The 21,408-nt window shown below is 43.8% G+C and overlaps 2 protein-coding genes across 2 annotated transcripts in view; one reads left to right on the top strand and one right to left on the bottom strand.

The window, feature by feature from the left end:
• Positions 1–8,941, bottom strand: part of Reep5 (receptor accessory protein 5) — a 37,624-nt gene extending 28,683 nt beyond the window's left edge. The window contains exons 1-2 of the mRNA XM_008834309.3: positions 8,704–8,941; positions 8,007–8,100 (exon numbers count right to left, since the gene is read on the bottom strand). Of these exons, the coding sequence (XP_008832531.1) occupies positions 8,007–8,100; positions 8,704–8,821 (212 nt within the window). The 5' untranslated portion in view covers positions 8,822–8,941. The remainder of the gene's footprint in view (positions 1–8,006; positions 8,101–8,703) is intronic.
• A 43-nt stretch (positions 8,942–8,984) lies between these two features.
• Positions 8,985–21,408, top strand: part of Pkd2l2 (polycystin 2 like 2, transient receptor potential cation channel) — a 101,457-nt gene continuing 89,033 nt past the window's right edge. Inside the window, exons 1-3 of the mRNA XM_029564131.1 lie at positions 8,985–9,119; positions 11,901–12,077; positions 12,457–13,179. The gene's annotated coding sequence lies outside the window, so the exon portion shown is untranslated. The remainder of the gene's footprint in view (positions 9,120–11,900; positions 12,078–12,456; positions 13,180–21,408) is intronic.

Here is a 21,408-nt window from a genome sequence, read left to right as displayed (position 1 = left end):
AAATAGAATGCTATACAAGTGTCCAGCAGCTATGCACAGAGTGAAAATAAAATGTTTTATACTACCACCTAAAGTTTAAGATAGGCTGGAGAGGACATTAGAAAACAAAATAACATTCATGAGGTCGGTATGAGATTTCCAAAGTGCTATCAAACATAAAATTAAATATAGACTCCATAGTGTTAGGTTCTAAACATGTTTAATCTTTCAGGATTGGCACTAACATGCCTAAATGTGCTATTACGTTCCTATGTAGTAACAGAGGACTCCAGATCAAGCCTGGCCTCTGTGGAACCTCGGAAAACCCTCTCTCACTCTCCTCCCCTGACCCCATGTGTATGTGTGTGCACGCATGTGTGCGTACATGTCTCCATGGATTATGGATTATCATTTCTCCCCACACTCCATCCCCTTTTGTGTTTTTTTCAGGGGATGGCAAACAGAGTTTCACATAGCCCAGGCTGGCCTCGAACTTTCTGTGTAGCTGAGAATAACCTTAAACTCCTGATCTTCCTGCCTCCACGTTCTAAGTGCTGTGATTACAGGCATGTATTCACCATGCCTGGCCATAGACTGTCACGTAAAAGGGCTATGGTTGTAGATCAGTGGTAGAATGCTGTGGGTAGAAAGCCCTGGGTTCAACCCCCAGCACCACAGGAAACAAAAACTAAAAACATTAACTATTAAAGAAATGTGATACGTCTGACCTCTAAGGCCAAATTCTGGCAATCCCAAGAAGGTGGAAGCCTGACTCTTTTAAAAACTATGAAATAAAAAGAGGAGCATAAATACATGTCATTACAGATTTTTGAACAAAAAGGTTGCTGGGTAGGTCAGATAGTCAACCCTCCTCCGTTCCTCTCACTGCAGGGCAAAAATAAAAATAGAAAATCAAGTCATTAGACTACGTCTCACAATTCCACTTGTACAAAGAAGCAGGACTCATGCCCCTCGCTGAACTGACACCACACTTGAGGACCACAGAAGGCAAGGTCTCAGGCTTTAGGGGTGAAGGTACAGCATTCCAGTCTCCACAGGTTTCAGAGCCTCTCATTTGAGCAGTGCCATTAAAAACAGGGCTGCTGCCAGGTATGGTTGGGCACATCTTTAATCCCTGCAGAGGCAGATGTAGCCAGATTTCTGGGAAGGCTAGCCTGGTCAATGCAGTAAGTTCCAGCCAGGGTTACATAGTGAGACCCTATCTACAAACAAACAACAAAATCAGGTCTGCACCAGACACAAAAGCCACAAAGCCCATGGTCCTACTTCTATGAAATGCCCAGAACAGATCCATTGAGAAAAAACAAAAATTAGTGGTTCCCAGGAGCTGAGACGAGAGAAATGGGAATGACTACTACTGACTTCCCTTGTGAGGGGGAATGGCAAAACTGCTTCAAACAATGGACAGTAGAGATGTTTGCACAACTCTATGATCATGCTGGCCACTGAACTGTACACTCAGCTATGGGAGAAGAGGTAAGCCTATCTTTATAAGAGGTTTCTATTATTATCCAGGGGTCCCCTTTTCTTATCAGTAACAGAGGGAAGGAGATTAAGGTAAATCTGTCAACAGTTCTTGATACCAAAAAGGCTGGAATTAGCTTTTAGACTGCCCAAACAGAGTGACCAAAAAGTCTGGAAGCACAGAGATCAGGGATTTCAAAGAAATCATGTGCATAAAAATAAGATGATGAAAGGTCCGGTGACAAGGCACTGGAGCCCCCAGTGATCCCTGGCCAGGCCTTCCTCAGTCTTCAGCCAGTCCTGACCTGGGGCCAGATGCACCTGAGCCTCACCCATGAATTTCCCAAAGGGCTGAGTAATGGAAAATGGCAGGCGGCCAAACAAGCTTTTCCAAATTTCATTTCTGCGCCCTGCAATCTCTAGGCCCAGTACTGACCTTTACACACAATCCAAGTGCCTCTTCCTATGATGGCCCAAGAGGAGGAAACAGCAAGAACAGAAAGGCGAGGAAAGAAGGAAATAAATTCCGGCAGACTTTTAGCAAGATCGCCAATTCCTTCCAGAGGTCTCAGCAGCCATTTACATTTTGCCTTATAAGTTCTGTCATGTGGCCCCCTATTTAAAACCTCTCTGAGGCAATCAGAAAAAAAAAAAAAAGCAAATTCCCTTAGACTGAAAGGTGCTTTATTCAGTCTGGTCTGACCCTGCCCTTCACATACCTACACCTCTAAGGAACCTTAGCACTCTTCTCTGTCAGAGCCAAGTTGTCCACAGCCTCAGGGCCTGGCCTACTCCATTTCCTCTACCTGCCTGGCCCCTTCTTGTTCCTCAGGTCTTAACTCAAGTAGCATTTCAAATAAATATCCCAAGAGCCATTCCTGGCTCTCGCTACCACACTTCTACCCTGCTTCTTTTCTTCTGAAGGCTTGCCACCTTCACTACTTTACCTATTTCCTGTCTGTTCACCCAGACAGACTGCTGACTCAAAGAGGAGAGAGAGTATACCTACCTTATTCCTTGCCATATGTAAGGGTGATATGAGTACCTGGCATACAGCTGACATCTGATATCTCCTAAACAGACAAACCTCTGACTCAACTAGCTGGGGAGAATAAGGAGAATTGTAAGAGACATGGAGAATTACTGAGCAAAGATAACTGCTATGATCTGAATTTTGTTGTCTCACAAATTCATCTGACAGAATCTAATACCCAATGTGATGGTGCTAAGAGATGGCTCTGCCCTCATGAATGAGATTAGTACCCTGATGAAAGGGGCTTGAGGGAGCCTGTTTGCCTCTTCTGCCATATGAGTTTGCCACAAGAAGGTACCATCTTTGAAGCAGAGAACAGTCACAAGATCACCAAATCAGCTGGTGACTTAGTACTGGAATTCCCAGCCTTCAGAAATAGGAGGAAAAGGCTTTCTCACTAACAAATCTCCCACTCTAAGGATGTTAGACTAGCGTGATTACAGGTCGCACTTTCAGAAACAATGATTTGTGTATGTGTTTGTGTATGTGTGTGTATACCTGTGCGTTCCCATGCCCAGGCTATAACAGGACCTTTGGTATCTTCCTCTACCTCTCCATGTTATTGCCTTGAGCCTCTTACTGAACCAGAAGTCTGTCATTAAGACAAGGCTAGCTGACCAGTGAACTCTCAGGATCCACCTGTCTCAATCCCCCTATGCTGGCATTATAGGCACATGGTGTCATGCCCAGGTTTTTACATGGGTCCTGGCTCCACATGCTTTCACAGCAAGTGCTCTTACCACTGAACTATCTCTCTACACCCTGAAACAGTCATTTGAACACTATTAAAACCATCATCTTGAAGGATATCCTTTCTTTTAGACAATTTTACAATCACAATGACTAAACAACAAACAGAATTGATTAAATTAATATTGGCTTACCTGTTTATTAACTGGGGTCTGTATGCTTTAAACAGTGTACATAACCCCATTTTTCCTTGAACTTCCTACACAGAGCAGAGCACTGAGGATGTCTTTAGACTATTCTCAGGAACAGGAGGTGATTTTTCCCTCCCTCATGCCCAGTCTTCACATGCAAATGGCACTGCTTGTGTAGCGGTTGTTACTGCCACGATACACCGGACGTTCTCAACATTTTCTGCACATTAGAAGCCTCTCAAAAATTATAAAAGATCATAAGTTTTTCAGAACTCTAAAACCCAAGCTGTATCCAAGACCAATTAGATCAGAATCTATGGGAAAAGGACCCAGACAGCCATTAGTATTTTTTTTAAGCCTCTCAAATGACTCCAGTGGGAATCCAAGTCTGAAAACCACTATTTGAGAAATAAACCTTCATTCAGTTCCCTAATGGTCACAGAATCACATACTGGTTTTATGACAAAAGAGGTGAACCTACAACAAAGAAGCATCCTATGAATAAACAGCAGTGTGAAGGGTATACTCATTAATTTCCTGAATTTTTTGTTTAAATCATTAGATGCCCTATATTGCATCTTTAGTGTTTTTCCAACTCTTACTAAAATGTACTACAAAGATCACTTTGTCACAGAACATTCAAATTGAAGAGAAAATATATATACACTTGTTGATTAAAATAATTCTAAAACATAGAAAAGCCACCTCCTTGTACTATTTAGAAATGACCAGCCCTACTGTTTGACTGAATTTTTACCAACAGGCAGAAATACTTAGCATCTTGTAAGTGAAAAAAAACAATATCCAGGCGACCATGTAGAAAAGGAATGAAAGATTGACTACAAGCAAATGATATGGTGGAAACTTAAAAATCACTTTAAGACATGATTGAAAATGGCCCTTCCTAAGGTGAATCCACTTCCAGTCAAGGAGAAACACATCTTCGCTCAGTCTACATTCTCAGTCACATGCACTTGCACACATACATGGATCTACATGTTCCATCTAGAAACAGACTTTTAACTTTCTACAGCACACACAGATAATCTACTAATGTCAAAAAGAAAGTTATGTTTTTCACTTGATGATGTATCAAATGGCACCGATGTAAAAAAAAGTTTATTATGTCATTCGGTATTTTTAAAAAATCCATATCCAGTGGCACACACTTACAATCCCAGCAACTGAGAGGTAAAGGCAGGAGGATCATAAGTTGGAGGTCAACCTGAGCTATATAATGAGTTCTGGGAATGCATCAGGAGTTGATGCATTCCTTCTACCAAGTAATCAAAAAAAAAAAAAAAAAAAAAAAAAAAAAGCTGTATTCTTAGGGTCAGCAAGATGGCTCAATAGGTAAAGGCGTTTGCCAGCCAGTCCAACAATCTGAATTTGATCCCCAGAAGCCACATGGTAGAAGGAGAGAACCAACTCCCACAAGTGTCCTCTGACCTCCACACAAACATCATGTCACATACACAAAATACATACATGTAATAAATATTTTTAAAAATCCATATTCTTAGCCGGGCGTGGTGGGGCACACCTGTAGTCCCAGCACTTGGGAGGCAGAGGCAGGCGGATCTCTGTGAGTTCAAGGCCAGCCTGGTCTACCTAGTGAGTTCCAGGACAGCTGGGGCTACAGGGAGACCCTGCTTCAAAAAGACCAAAAAAAAAATTTTTTTTTATGTGTATGAGTGTATTGCCTGCATGTATGTAAGTGCACCTGTGTCGTGCAATGCCCATGGAGGTCAGAAGAGGGGGTTGGATCCCCTAGAACTGGAGTTAAGGATGGTTATAAGCTGCCTTGTGAGTGCTGGGGACTGAATCCAGGTCTTCTGTCAGAGCAGCCAGTGCTCTTAACCAATGTGCCAACTTTCCAGCCTGAAAGTTGCCTTTTAAAAAGAATTACAAGTAAAATACACAAACAGAAAAAGTCAGGCAAAGTAGTACTCTACCAGTTATTTTACCATATACATACTGATGGACAAGCTATTCGGAATCCAGGTTACCTACAAACTTTCTACATAGCATTTAATGTTAAATTTCTCAGAAAACTGGCTTATTTTTTTAGACTGGGTCTCACTGTACAGCCCTGGCTGGCCTGGAACTTGCTATGTAGGCCAGGCTGGCCTCAAACTCACAAAGATCCAGCTGCTTCTGCTTCCCAAGTGCTGGGATTAAAAGCATGTGCCATTACATCTGGCTGAAAACTGCTATTCTTTACCTCTACCTGCTCTAAAAGCCAAACCAGTTTTCCTAGTCTGCCTTGTTGATCTCTTGGCACACACATAAAATCCAGATGGTACACTAGTATGGAATGCTGGGAGGGTAAAAGCCTTCTCAGCTTGAAGCCTGAGCATCTCCAACTCCACAAGCAAGCATGATCATAAAAGCTGGACTTTATCTGCAATGTGTGAGTATCTGCACCAGACCAACACAGCAACAACTAACTTCTAAAAAACATTTCCAAAACCGGCCATGGTAATACATGTCTTTAATCCCACCACTGGAGGGCAGGAAGAACAGAAGTTTAAGGTCATCCTTGGCTATATAGTGCATTTGAGGCTAGCCTAGGCTACATGAAACTCTGTCTCAAAAATGAAAGAAACCAAACAAGAACAACAAAAAACATATTCTCCCTTCCAGTCTTATATTAAATTCCAGACTGACCAATGATAGTCACAAGGTATATGTTACCTGTGTCTTGGTCTCCCAACTGTGATGTTTTCACCTCTTTATTTTTATGATTAGAAAAGTTTCAGAAATCAAATGGATGAAACCCACCAACTCTGTTATAGTATACAACAAAATTCACTTGCGGAAATGTCTGACTTGAACACAAAAAATCAGAAATTAAAGGATATTTTCAAAAGTAAACACACTATAAAAACCTCATTAGAACTTAATATTATGATTCATTTTTAATTTAATTATATGAATGATTAATATAACCAAGGAGCTACCTTAGGGATGCATTTTATAAGGTTAGGGTGTTTCCAAACTTGCCTTTAGAAAGTATTTTTTGCTGGGCCTGGTGGCAAATGCCTTTAGTCCCAGCACTCAGGAGGCAGAGGCAGGCAGATCTCTGCGAGTTCGAGGCCAGCCTGGTCTCCATAGCGAATCCAGGCCAGCTGCGGCTATAGGGAGACCCTGTCTCAAAAAGACCCAAAAAAAAAAAGAAGTATTTTTATTACATTCATTCATTTATTTGTTGTGGGGGTGGGCCACAGTGTGCATGTGGGCGTCAGAGGACAACTTTCAGGAGTCAGTTGTCTCCCTCCACCATGGGGGTCCCTGGGGAGTCAACTCAGGTTGTCAGGCTTGACAGCAAGTGCCTTTACCCACTGAGCCATCTCATTAACTCGAATAATTGCCCTTTCTGAAAAACAAAAAGAGGGGAGCAATGGCTCAGCAGTTAAGAGTGCCTGCTCTTGGAAAGGACAGAGGTTTGGTTTCAGAACCCGCAAAGCAGCTACCAACCATCTAGCTCCAGGAGATCCACTACTCTCTTCTGGCCTCCCCAGTCACTGCACACATGTGGTGCACGTACATACATGTAAGCATAGCATTCACACACATAAAATTTTTTAAAGGCAAAAAGATAAGCCAGGTGTGGTGGTTTGTGCCTTTAATTCCAGTACTAGGAAGGCTGAAGCAGGAGGATTGTTACTAGTTTGAGGTTAGCCTGGGCTACAAAAAAAAAAAAAAAAAAAAGACCCTGTCTCAAATAAATAAAATAAATAATGTTAAAATCCTTCTGAATCAGGGCTAGAGAGATGGCTCAGCAGTTAAGAATACTGGTTGTTCTTGCAGAAGACCCAGGTTCGAATCCAGTACCCACATGGCAGCTAACAACTGTAAATCCAGTTCCAGGGGATCGACGGCCTCTTCTGTCCTCTGCCAGCACTGCACAACAGGGGTGCACTTACCTACATGCAGGCAATAAACGCATACACATAAAATAAAAATAATAAATAAAAAAATTTTTTTAAAGTTTTGGGGCTGGGGAGATGGCTCAGCAGTTAAGAACACTGACTGAATCCCAGCACCCACATGGCAGCTAACAACTGTCTGTAACTCCAGTTCCAGGGAATCCAACAGCCTCTTCTGTCCCCCGTGGGCATTGCACAACATGGGTGTACTCACCTACATTGGGGCAATACACATATACACATAACATAAAAATAATAAAAATTTTTTAAAGTTTTGTTTAAAAAAATCCTCCTGAATTAATGTAATTCTGAACTAAGAAAGTCCTAATTGATTGGGTTTTACTGTGTACAGTATGGTGTAACATATGGTGAAATACCCATTAAAATAATCAACAGAGAAGAGTTCACTCCCAATAGCTGGAGGTCTTTCTGCCAGAAAAAAAGCAGGACTGAGCTTCACCACCATTTGTGCACTCAGAAGGGCAACACCCAGACCATACGATCTGATAAAAACAAATAAAATACCTTTGACTAGTTGAGATCAGGGACCAAGTTAAGGCTCCAAAACATGTAACCTTAAGCAGTCAGTGCTACTGTAGGGTGCTTCAACTTCTCTCTCAAGAACCTGGGCTATACAGTCCTGGGTGGGGAGAGAGCTGTGGAGGGGAAGGTTCGGTTTTAGGATGAACCACTTACGAGATGTAGGCTGGGTATCCAAAACCTATCAGGTTGCAGAGAAGAGAGGCTCCATAACCGAACACTAGGTACAAGGCCAGCAGCCCGATCACACCTGGAGACACGAGGAGAGAAATGGGTCGAGTGGCACTAGGGACGCTCAAACCCGGCAGCCCCCGCGCACAGTCCGAGGCTAGGCCTGCTCCAGGCGGCTTCTTCTTGCCAGGGTTAAAGCAGAAAAACCAACCACACCGAGGCTGGGCCTGCGGGTCAGCGGCTGGGTAGAGGATACCGGGCAGTCCCCGGCCTCTCCTCTCTCCACCTAGCCCGGGGTCAGGGTGGCGACAGCCGGCAGTCCCAGCCTCTCCTCCGAGGGTCGGGCCAGGCCGGCTCCCCATCTGCCGCGGGCCCCGCCTTCTCCACCCGAGCCCAGGCTACCGAGGAGCCCGGAAGGTTCCACACCCGCCTCGCGCCAAGCTGCGGGTCCTGACTGTCAGGGCGGCGGGGACGACACGTCATCGCCCTCCCGTCCCGCTCCCCGCCTCCCGCCCAGCCTCCGCCCTCGCGCCCCCACAGCCCCGAACGCCCCGGGTGCCGCTCCGCGTCCCAGCCCCGCGTTGCCTGGGGCGCCTCAGCCACGCTTCCTTCCCCAGGAGCTGCGGCGGCGGCTCCGGGGACCGGCCAGCGACGGCGACCTCCTCGAGCCGCGGCCACCCACCGAGCGCGATGAAGCTCCGGTTTACTCCGGTCTTGGCCTCGAGCTTGGCCAGGACATCAGTCATGCAGTTCTTCTCGTGCAAGAAGCGGTCGAACCTCTCCCTCATGGCTGCAGACATGGCGGGGCCCTTCGCGCACTGCCAGGGATACTCCTAGTACGGGCTGGACGCTGAATTCCACTGACTGGGCGCGGCGGGCGGGCACCGAGGCGCGTGCACACGTCCTCCCAGAGCGCGCCTACCCCGCCCTTGCCACGCCCCCGACCTGCCTCGTCACGCCCCCATCCTGTCTAGTCACACCCCCGTCCAGTTTCGCCACAGCCCGGTCCTGCCTCGCCACGCCCCAGCGCTCGTCCTCTCGGCGCAGGACTGCAGGCATCACACCCGGGCCGGGTCGCCCTACGCCCCTGCTGGCACGGTGAGGTGGCCCCGACTGTAAACAGCCTTGAAGTGGTGACAGTACCCGCGGTTGGGGACAGGGAGTGGGGACAGTGGGTGAGGGGACGTGAATTTCATGTCTTCTATGGTACTTCTTTCTTAAATCTGATAACTGCGAGAAGACAGAAAGAGGCAGGTGACCTTGTTGCCCCGCTGCAGTTGAGGACTGGTTTGGTGTACACACCCTGCTGTGAGAAACATGCTAAGGCATTTTTACCAAAGACGGAACTGGAAGGCCATCCTGAATGAAGTCTGGGTGCACGCCTGATTTCTCCCCTGTGCCAGAACTCAGTTTTTCTCTCTCACAGATAATAGGCTTCTTGAAAAGACCCTTGGCGAAACGGAACAAGCTCTCCTCTGCGGCACACTTCTTCCTAGAGTTGCTCTGAAGCCGCTTGGTGGGCTTGTGTCACCTTGAGGTCCAAGCACTAGGATCGAGGAAGTCTTCACTTCCCTCCAAACAGAATTACCTTCTGGAGGAGGTAGACAAGACTTCCAGTGGTTCCTCCAGCTGTGGTGGCCGAACTCTCTCTCCTCCTATACCTCTACCCTAGTGATCTTATACCTGTATTATTTCGAACTCTCCTTTTGAAATGACTGACTCCTGTTCTGCATACTGCTGCCAACACTCCCTCCTTGCACAGGGGCGGCAAAGACTTCCCCTTACTGACAAGCTAGAATTCCATTTCTCTGTAGAGAATTCAAGGTCCTGTACACAAATTGACCCTCAATGCCCCTTCTTTGTCCTACACAACTTTCCACTTTCATATTGACTTAATCCCCATATTGCCTTCCATGGGAAGAGTTAGGTTACCTTGTCACAAATTGTCTCCCCCCGCCCAGGGTCTGAAATCAACATTTACAGGTGCCCCCTCCAACATCCAGACAAATCAGTTAACAAATGAAACCACATAGAAAGGATTCTTTTGAAACATTCACGCCCAGCTGTCCATTAACCTACATGCAGTTAATTCTCAATTAGAGAGGTATCAAAGAATGAGTCAAAGCAAGGCCTGTAATCAATCCCAGCACTTGGGAAAAGGCAGGAGGATCAGGAGTTCAAAGACAGTCTCAACTACATAGTGAACTTGAGGCCACTGACCTAGGCTATAAGAGACCCTGTCTCAAAGCAAACAAATCCCAGAAAATGTTTCCCAGAATAAAAATTAGGTGGGGGGAAGGTGAGTCAAATTGTGTTGTCTGTGCTCTTAAGTCTCCAATGACTTTCTATCATCTAAAGAATGTCCTTATGTGGGGCAGACAGCTCAGTGTTTGCTAGGCAGCCATGAGGACCTGAGTTGGGAATCACCGGAGCCCCCATAAAAAGCATGTGTGGTAACTCCAGCACTGGGGAGGCAGATACTGGTGGATTGCTGGAGTTCCGAGGCTAGACAGCTGTGGTGGTTTGAATGACAATGTCCTCCATAGGTTCCAAGTATTTAAACACTTGGTCAGCTGGTGGTGCCCTTTGGGGAAGGTTGTGGAACCTTCAGGGGGGTGTGACCTTGCTGAAGAAAGCTTGTCACTAGGGGTGGGCTTTAGCCTTGCCCCATTTTTTAGTTTCTCTCTCTTTCTCTATCTGCTTCCTGTGTCTGCTAGAAGATGTGATCACTCAGCTTTCTGCTCCAGCTGCCTTGGTCAGCTCCTCTTCCTACTAAAAGTTGCCTTAGTCATGGTGTTTATCACAGCAAAAGAAAAATAACCTAACAGTCTCACTGACTTGATGAACTCCAGGTTCAATTATTATTAGAAATAGATCCTCATTATGTAGTCCTGGCTGACCTAGAACTCACGAAGATCCACTTGCCTCTGCCTCCAGAATGCTGGGATTAAACGTATATCCCACCACACCCCACTGTCTCCTATTATTTATTAAGCCTTTGCTCAAATGGCACTTCCCAAGCTGCAATGGTTAAAGTCTCTGGTCCCAGTCTTGCTTAGTACTTACTGTCCAACATTCTATGTGTTTCTAATTGTCTTTCCCCATGAGTTTATGGGCTCCATGGACATAGGTATTTGGGGGCCTACTTTGTTTCTGTATTTAAAGCAACTTAAACAATGCCTGGCACTAGGTAAGTGTTCAGTAACTATTTTTGGCAATGAATGACTATCTTACATATATTGAACCAACCAATATTCTAAGCATTCTGTGGGATAATTCATTAAATCTTCATAAAACTGCATGAGGAAGATGTTCTGTTTTAGATGTATTTAAATGAATGACTATATCTCATGCATTCTAAGAACTACATGGACTAATTCCTGTCCTCCTCAGGACAGCATGAAGAAGACCCTACCTGTCTTATACTCATTTAAAGTAAGAAATAGGGGCTGGAGAGATGGCTCAGCAGCTAAGAGCACTGGCTGCTCTTACAGAGGACCAGGGTTTGGTTCTCAGCATCCACATGGCAGCTAACAACCATCTGTAATTCCAGTTCCAGGGGATCTGATGCTCTCTTCTGACCTCCACAGGCATTGCATGATACAGGTGCATTTATATACATGTAGGCCATACACTTGTACACATAAAATAAAAAATCATAATAAAATAAAAATTAAGTAAAAAAGTACAGTAAGGTCTCACAGTAAGAAGCAGAATTAGAATTCAGACTCAGGCTCTTACATATATTATGTAATATGGGTTGAATTATACCCTCTCCCTCAAAGAAGATAAAGTATATTGGAGCCCTAAACCCCAGTATCTCAAAATACCATCTTATCTGGAGTCTTTACAGAGATAATCTAATTAATGTCCTTAAAGGGGGAAGAATTTGGACAGAGAAAGACAAGTACTGAGAGACAATGGCATGAAGAGACATGGAGAAGATGGTCATCTGAAAGCTAAGGAAGAAAACCTGGAACAGATTCTTCCCCCACAGGGCTCAAAAGGAACCAACTCTGATGATACCTTGACCTTGGACTGCCAGCCTCCTGGAATGTAAGACAATACATTTCCGTTACTTAATCCATACAGTTGGTGCCACTTTGATACAGCAGTTCCAATAAACTAGTATAGATGCTTACCTAGCAAGGGAAATGAATTCTGAAACTTTAACCAGTTGTGAGTTTGTATACTTTTCTATGCATAATATTCATTCACATCTCGAAGTTGATATTATTTCCAAGTACTTAAAGTGATTCAAAAGTTGAAATTTTTGTTTATTTCTACCCAAAGAGCAAAATCCCCTGAAGTACTTGAATAAGCCTAAGTTGTAATCACTTCATTTCTTAGTGACATTTGTCCTGAATCAGCTATGCATGGAGAATCAGGAAAAATGTCACTGATTTGAGTTTCTTTTATGTATTTTTTTCCCCAGGGTTAGACTCCAGATGTCTTCTTTCTGCCCTCTTCAGTCAAGCATTGGTAAGATGCAATGGCACAGCACGGCATGGTGTAGAGCACACTCAGGATTCAGTTTGGCTGGCTAAATCTCAGAACGGCTCATAAGCCCCCTATGCTTCTGGTCCTTCATCTAAAGTAGAATTATGCAACAGAACCTCTATCACAGGCCCCTCATGATGACTAAATAACTTATGACTAAAGTTTTTAGAAAATTGCCTTATGCATGGTGAATGTTTGTTAAGTAATTTAAGAAAAAGCAAGGAAAAAAAACGGGCTAAAATTGAAGTCGAAAAATGTTATATAATTTTGCCTTGAGATAATTGCAGCCAGATTGACGAACGTGGGGGCCCTTTGCTCGGCAATCATCACAAGCCTTAGATTCTGAAAAAAGAGCTGCAAATGAGATATAAGAAAAGAGATACAAAAAATAAGAGCCCTGTCTTGGGTCTCAAACTATTCACCACTCCTGTATGTCCTACGTGGCAGACACTGGGAACCACAGACCACATCTCTGTCTAGTAAACCATGGAGAAGGCTGGGTTGGGGCAGGAACAGGTTGACTGGCAGTTCCTGAGTAGGAAGTCGACCTAACCTGGGGTGATACAATGCTGTTACTATACCTTCCACAAACTGGAGAAGATTCCACTGGAGAACTGTGAACGGGTCATTTTTGTTCTGTGCCATCTGTTGAATCAAGGTAAGATCATGTGAAGTTATTTTGTCCTCATCTATGTTAGGAAGAGGTAAAGCACAATTTGCTGGATAATCCCTTTGTTAAACACCCCCTCAACTCAGATTTGTAAGGAGAGCCTTTTATTGTCACCTGGGACCAGCAGGAAACTGGAAGCCTCTACAGATGACTCAACGCATGCCTCCTCCCTCTGCTTATGATACATGCATCTAAAGAAAAAGAGGAAGAGGTAAACAAAATCTGAGATGCAGACTTGCCAAATGACTAAGGAAAATATAGCCACTGGATATAATTTAGGAAACAGTATTATGCAGCTGGATACACACATACACACACACACACACACACACACACACACACTAACAGAGGTGTGAAAGGAGGAGGAGGACTTGTGAAGAGGGATTTGATGGTGGGGGAAGAAGAGAAAAGAAAAACAGGGCAACTTTGATCAAAGAACATTTATAGATGTTTAAGATTGTAAAATGATAAATTAAAAAGTTGTATTAAAAGAAATAAATGTAGCCAGGCATGGTGGTGCACACCTTTAGTCCCAGCACTCTTGGGAGGCAGAGACAGGTGGATCTCTGTGAGTTCAAGGCCAGCCTGGAGTACATAGTGATTTCCAAGCCAGCTGGGGCTACAGAGAGACCCTGTCTCAAAAAAAAAGTAGCAGAGCAGGGTAGCACACACCCATAAATCCAGCACCTGGAAGGTGGAGACAGAAGGATCAAAAACTCAAAGTTATTCACTTGGCTGCATGAGTTTGAGGTAAACCTGGGCTACATTAGCGTCTGTCTTAAAAAACAAACAATGGGGGCTGGAGGAAAGGCTCAGCGATTAAGAACACTGGCTGCTCTTGTAGAGAGGACCCACGTTTGCTGTAACTCCAGTTCCAGGGGAATTCTACGCCCTCTTCTGACCTCTGTGGGTGTTGCATGATATGGGTACACTCATACATGCAGGCAATACACTCATATACATAAAATAAAAAATAATAAATAAAATATTTTAAAACAAACAAAAAAGGGCCAGCAAGATGGCTCAATAGGCAAAGTCCTTTTGGTACAAGCCTTAGGACCTGAGTTCAAGTCCCAGAACCCACATAAAGGTGGAAGGAAAGAACTGACTGCACAAAGTTGTCCTTTGGACCTCCACACACATACTGTGGTAAACGCCACCCCTGTCTGCATATACATAATCTTTTTACTTTTTTAAAAATTAAAAATTACTTCCAGGCGTGGTGGCGCACCCCTTTAATCCCAGCACTTGGGAGGCAGAGGCAGGCGGATCTCTGTGAGTTCAAGGCCAGCCTGGTCTACATAGTGACTCCAGGACAGCTGGGGCTGCAGAGAGACCCTGTCTCAAAAAAGACCCCCCCAAAAAAATTAAAAACTACCATGATTCATTTAATACAGTTGAATAACGTTTTCTGGTTTCCTCATTTGTCTTATTTTAGACAATTTTTTTTTACTGAAAATGTGGACAAAGCTTTTCATTATATTTCTCCCTTTATCAAATAGGAAGCTGAATTTTAGAAAATCCCTGCTCACAGTTCAGAATAAACAACCTGGGACTATCCTTTAATTTTCCAAAAATGCTTTTATTCTAAATGAAACACCTTATGTGGCTGCTGTCACTCACAAATCTAGAGATTTTTCATCAGGCATGAGAGTGTCCTTGATTTCACCCTTTCATTTCCTGTGCGCCTGCACAGGGGACAGCAAGTAAAAAATAAGGCATTGGCAGATTGTTCCTCTGTGATCATGACCAGTTAGTCTAGTTCTGGACAAATCCTGCATTTAGATTTTATACTTGGTACTATGTTCTCTGGCCCCAGGCTACAAGTCCCACCCCAAAGAACAAATATGGATTTACCTATGGCATGCAGTTTTGGCTGTCTCTTTCTTTCTCAGTAAGTGCATGTGGTATATGTTCATGGATGCACGTGGACACAGCACCATACTGAGGCTAGAGAAGGATATCAGATGTCCTATTCTATCACTTTTATTCACCCTCTATTCCAGGGTCTCACGCTGAAGCTGCAGGTAGGCTGGTGGCCAGCAAGCCCCAGCCATCTTCATGTCTCTGCCCCTCACTGCACTGAGGTTACAAGCACTCGTGGAGCCATACCTGTCTTTTTTCTTTTTATGTGTGTGCTACATATTCAAACTCAGGGTCTTGTGCTTGCACAGCAAGTGCTCTACCCACTGAGCCATCTTCCACCTCCTGCATCTCCGTTCATTCAAGAGGAGAACCAGATAGAGTTCATTTTGTGCACTTTCCTTCGTGACTAGGCATCAAGGAAATTTAGTTAACTTGAACAAAGAAACTGATCAACATATTCATTTTCTATTATTGCTGTAACAAACCATCACAAACATGGCAGCTTAAAACAACATGCATGCATAATTCTTAAGTTTATGTCAGAAGTCTGATCCAAGTCTTACTGGGCTAAAACCAAGGTGTTATGGATAGGGCTTTGTTCCCTGCTAGAGGCTCAGGGGAAGACCCACTTCATGTTCCTTTGAGTGGTTGGCAGCATTCAGTTCCTGGGGTTCTGAGACTGAGATCCCCATTTCCTTCCTCATTTTCAAAGCTAGCAGCAGCAGGGTGAATCCCTCTCTTATTTCAAGTCTCTCTTCTGCCTCATCACTCTGACTCATAAACTTCCACTTTTAATGATTGGTGATTAGGCTGGGGCCATTCACATAATCTAAAATAATCCCTCTGGTCTATATCCTTAATCACTGGTCATGGCATGTTCCCTCAAAGACCCATGTGTTAAAGTCTTGGTTTCCAACTTGGTGCTGTGGGAAGGTAGTAGAAACTGTTAAGCAATAAAGTGAGGCCTTAGCCAGATGTGGTGGCGCATGTCTTCCCAGCACTTGGAAGGCAGAGGCAGGTGAATCTCTGTGAGTTTGTAGCCAGCCTAGTCTACATAGTGAGTTCCAGACCAGTTGGGGCTACAGGGAGACCCTGCCTCAAAAAGACAAAAAAAGAAGTGAGGCTTGGTGAGAGGTTTTAGTCACTGGGGACATGTTATTTCAGGGGAGTGTGAGACGTGGCTTGCTTTCTCTCTTTCCCTTCCAAGCTGCCATGAGGTAAGCAGCTTTGTTCCACCATGTGCTCTCTCTCATGATGTGCTGCCTCACAATAGGCCCCAAAATAACAGGTACTACATGGATCAAGACCACCAGCACTGTGAGCTAAAATAAACGTGACATCTTTTTAAATTGATTTTTCTCTGGTTTTTGTTACAGTAACAGAAAGCGGACTAACAGATCCTGTAAGAAAATATATTCATAGGTTCTTAATATCAGAGCATGGACATTTTGGGAAGGGGTCCTCTATTCTGCCTACCACAATGGCCTTCCATGAGGGGCCCATATGCAGCCTCTGGCTCCTGAGAAAGAGTAAACATTGAGATCAGACAGCTGGCAGAGGTCTTTTATTCACATTAAGAACCAATCCAGGACATGCACAGGGTTATGGCACAGGCACTGTAACTGATATTCTGTCTCCATTACTATCTTGGGTCTTGGGACAGTGCTTATCCACCAGAGCCCAACTATCCTCAGCATATAAAATAAGGATAATGTTAGTATCTATGTCATAGGTTGTCAGACATTGAGGAAATGTGAGGTATGTCCAAAAGACTCATACATAAATGCAGTAGACAGTCACAAGAGTTGATGTCTGAAACATCAATACCTTGTCTAGCTATTTTATTTTTATTTTAGTTTTTTGAGCTGGTCCTGTCAATTCATGGTTGGCCTTGAACTCACTATGTAGCCAAGGCTGACTTCGAACTTCCGATCCTCCTGCTTAGACTTTCCAAGTGCTAGGATTATGAGCATGCACCACCACACTCTGTTTATGCAGTACTAGGGATTGAACCCAGGGCTTCATGCACGCTGACAACTGAGTTACATCCTTAACCCCCTATCTACCTTACCATGGATTTGGTAAAATTGAAGTACTCTAGGAGAAGTAAGAGTACCTTTTCAAAAGGCCAGGCCTGGTGGCATGCACCTATAATCCCAGCACTCAGGAAGCTAAGGCATGAGGGTTGTAAATTTGAAGCAGCCTGGACTACATTGTAATACCTCATCTATAAAAGTAAATATAAATGAAGTATACCAAACACCTGTTTTGTATATGAAGGCTGTGAAAGCATATATTGATGGGTAGAGTGGCAGGCACCTGAACATTAAAGCAGCATTTTCTCAAGGTGTAAAGAAACAGGATTGTTTAGCTCCCATTTTTTCCTCCTGGACTAACATGTGTCCAAGGGAATTGGACCATCCAAGCCTGCTAATGTGGGCAAGGAACTGACCTAAAACCACATTAGTCAGTTGGGCTGTTCTCTGGCCTGTAGCAAGCTGACCGATGCAACTCTTTATCACCGGGCAGTCTCCAAATGCTTCCTGTCTCTCAGTCTCTGACTTTAAGCCATTTTTGGAGGTGTTTTGGCCTGTACTCCTTCAGCTCTTGGGCATCAGTCATCCCCTGACCATGGACTCAAGGATGAGCTTCTTCCTTTGAATATATAAATAACGTTTGTTCTGGCATGAGTTCTGCCATGCAGTTACTCGAGAATATGTAGACCACATAGCCTTTCCCCTTGTCTCCAGGATGCCCTCTCTAAAACTGATTCTGACAGATTTATAGCCAACTAGAATTAGAGGAATTTGGAATAAATTTTGGGGTTTTTCCCCATCTTTTCTTCTAATCTTTCTGTCTACCACCATGAAAAAACACCTGCCAGGCCAGGCATCAGGTTCAAATCTGTAATTCTAAAACTCGGGAGGCTGAAACAGGAGAATTGCCATGAGTTTGAAGCTGGCATGGGCCACATAGTGAGTTCCAGGCCAGCCTGGCCTATGGAGTGAGCCCCTCCTCCTTTAAAAAATAAAAGGGAGCATTGGACATGGTGGTGCACACCTTTAATCCCAGCAGTCAGAAATCAGTGGATCTCTGTGAGTTCAAGGCCAGTGTGGTCTATATAGGTTGGATTCAGGCCAACCAGGGTTATAGAGTAAGACAGGCCTCAAAAACAAAAACCAAAGAACAACAAAAAAAAAAAAATCACTTGCTAAAAGTAAGAATTTATTAGTCTAAAAAAAATCATGATGTTGTTAGCTCATGGGCCAGCCCATTTAAGACACTGGTCACTAAGCAGACAGATCCCACAGCCTGAAGAAATCAGGCCACATTCTTGCAACAACTCTTTCTGGAACAGAACATTAAGATACTATATGCTATGCTGTGCTGTGACATCACAAACTCTAATTTTTGATCTTACCCAGTACTTGGCTTCTCCTCAAGCAGGCTATCCCAGACTAAACCACATGGGATGGAACTTCCCACCACCCAGCTATTTTCTTTTGTTCAGGAGATTTCTCTGCGGGCTCTCATCTGGGTCTCCTCCTGCCCATCATCCTGTCCTTGATGAGTATCTCTTTTATACTTTAAACTTTGAATGAAGCTCCAGGTTTTAAAGGGAAGCCTCTGTTTCCCCTTAAGGCCCTGTGCATGTTGTCTCTGAAACAATGCACTGGCTCTTTATAATGTTCTCCCACCTCAAGGCCAGTCACCACCGCTCTCATGGTCTCACAAGACCCTCTCTCCTAATAAGCTCATTCCTGAAGGGTAATATCATGACAGCTTCTTTTCCAAACCAACTCATCTGCCACTTCTCTTATTTAAACATACATACACGGTCTCTCAACAACACCAGAAGTTGTATCATAACAACCTTCAGAAAAATTACTGAAAGTCACAAATGATCCTCTAATTTAATGATCATTCTTTTTGCTTGAGACAGGATCTCCCTGCGGCTCTAGCTATCCTGGAGCTCACTATGTAGTAGACCAGGCTGGCCTTGACCTCATAGAGATCTACCTGCCTGTGCCTCCCAAGTGCTAGGATCAAAGGTGTGTGCCACCATGCCTGGCTTGATGAACACTCTTTACACATAGTTTGGGCTTGGAAACATCATCAGTTATTATATTTAATACAATATACCCAGTCTATATCACATGTGTATTTGGCATGTTTATGACCCAAGACATTGGCATATGAAATAGATCAGTGGGGTGGAGGGGTCCTCCATTTCTGAGTTCTTTGAGTGTGTGATTACTTATAACTTATGTTTTTAACATATAGAAAGACATTTATATTTAGATTATTTGATATCAAGTTCATGGCTTTTATTTTATATTAAGCAATGCCAAGAATTTTAGATGTAAATATCCTAAATAAGCCACAAAAACTTATGTGTAAATTTAAGTAGAGGATAGGCAGTTATCTTGATCATCAGATAAAACAGAAACCAACATTTGCCTGAGTTTCGGGGTTACGTTTTGTATTTTCAGTTTTTGGAGATAGGGTCTTGTTTTAGTTTGCCTTCAATTGCTGTGACAAAACACTCTAACTAGTACTAACTTGAGGAGAAAGAGTTTATTTTCCTTACATCTCCTGGGTCACAGTTCATCACTGAGGGAGCCCAAGGTAGGAACTCAGGGCAGGAACCTGGAAACAGGAGCTGGAGCACAGGGCATGGAGAACTGCTGCTTACTGGCTATTTCTCCTGATCCGTGCTCAGCCTGCTTTCTTATACAGTAGAAGACCACCTGCCCGGGAGTGGCACCACCCACAGTGGGCTGGGCCCTCCCACATCACTCAGCAATCAAGAAAATGCCCCACAGACATGGCCACAGGTCAGTCCAATGGAGACAATTCCTCAATTAAGGCACCTTCTACCCAGGTGTGTCAAGTTGACATCTAAATCTATCCAGGACAGGTCTCATTCTATACACCAGGCTGACCTAGAACTCACTGTGTAGTCCAGACTGGCCTTGATCTTGTAGCAATCCTCCTGCCTCAGCCTCCCAAGTGCTACCACAGATGTGAGCTACCACATCTGACTCAGAGTAATATTTTTAAAAATAAAGTATTACTTAGAGTTACTTCAAATCATTTTTTAAATTTATTCTAATTTAGGAGAAAATTTTTCAAAAGCACCTTGAACTGAAGACCAGCATCAATTCATATAATGTGATTTCATTTGCCTTTGATTGCATCTATCCTAGCAGAGGAGAGAGATGTTAAGCATTTGTCTTGGGATCTTACTAGTAAAAACCATCAATAATTACTTGGTGTAGACAGTCCAGGTTATGACCTTTAACAGAGGACAATAGGACATGGGTAGATTACTTAGGCCAGCTTAGTTTGAGACCAGAGAGTCACAATACTGTGTTACATATAAAATAGATTGCAGAAAGTACCCCTCTACCCTTAAAAGGCCTAATTGTTTAGGTTTAATTTGTTAAAGGTTTTACAATATTTTCAGAAAGTTCATGAGTTGCACTTGATCTTAGCAAAGGTTGAAAAGTTAAGCAGTTGAAAGCTAATGAGTTTGCTACTCAATCACTCAACAGCTACTTACCGAAAACCTACTTTATGCTAGGCATTAAGGAGACACAGGAACCAGAAGAGATACGATTTGATCTCTGTGGATCTCAAAATAAATGACAACCATAACATCATTTGATATATATGGTTGAAAGGTTCAGAGAAACTTCAGTCACTTTCTATTTTTCTCATCACTAAGAAAAAAACTATTATCAATAAAAATTCTTCAATTGTTTCCTGTGTGCATATGTGTGTGTGCATGTACATGTGTATACATGTGTGGAGGCCAAAGGTCAGCCTTAGGTGTCATTCCTCAGAAGAATTCTATCTTGTTTGTTTTGCTTTTTTGGAGACAGGGTCTCTCACTGACCTGGAGCTCACCTAGTTTACTAGGCTGACTGGCCATGGAGCCCCAAAGATCTGCCTGTCTCCACCTCCCCAGCACTGGAGATACAAGTGCATACTACCACACCCAACTTTTTCACATAGGTTCTGGTGATCAAACTCAGGTCCACAAGCACTTTACCAATGAGCTATCTCCTCGGTCTCCAGATTGATTCTTTTGATCATCTGATACCCTTTGTTCTCTGACAATAGCAATACTTTTCGACTCCATTGCTTATCTTCTAAGGCCTCTGCTTGAGTCATCACTGTGCTAAATCTAATAAATTCATAAGTACTGACAGTGGAAAAACTAAACTGCGTGGGATCCACTGCTCATTCCTCACCTTCCAGGACTTCTTGGGAGCCATCAGTTGGGAAGTGGTCAGACCCATGAGGACTAGGAGACCGCTCATCAAGCATGTGACCAAGCATCTA

Source organism: Nannospalax galili, unplaced genomic scaffold (genome assembly GCF_000622305.1).
Source record: "Nannospalax galili isolate Female #2095 unplaced genomic scaffold, S.galili_v1.0 scaffold856, whole genome shotgun sequence".
Classification (NCBI taxonomy): domain Eukaryota; kingdom Metazoa; phylum Chordata; class Mammalia; order Rodentia; family Spalacidae; genus Nannospalax; species Nannospalax galili.
Note: the sequence above shows the minus strand (reverse complement) of the source record. Positions and strands in the feature narration are given on the sequence as shown.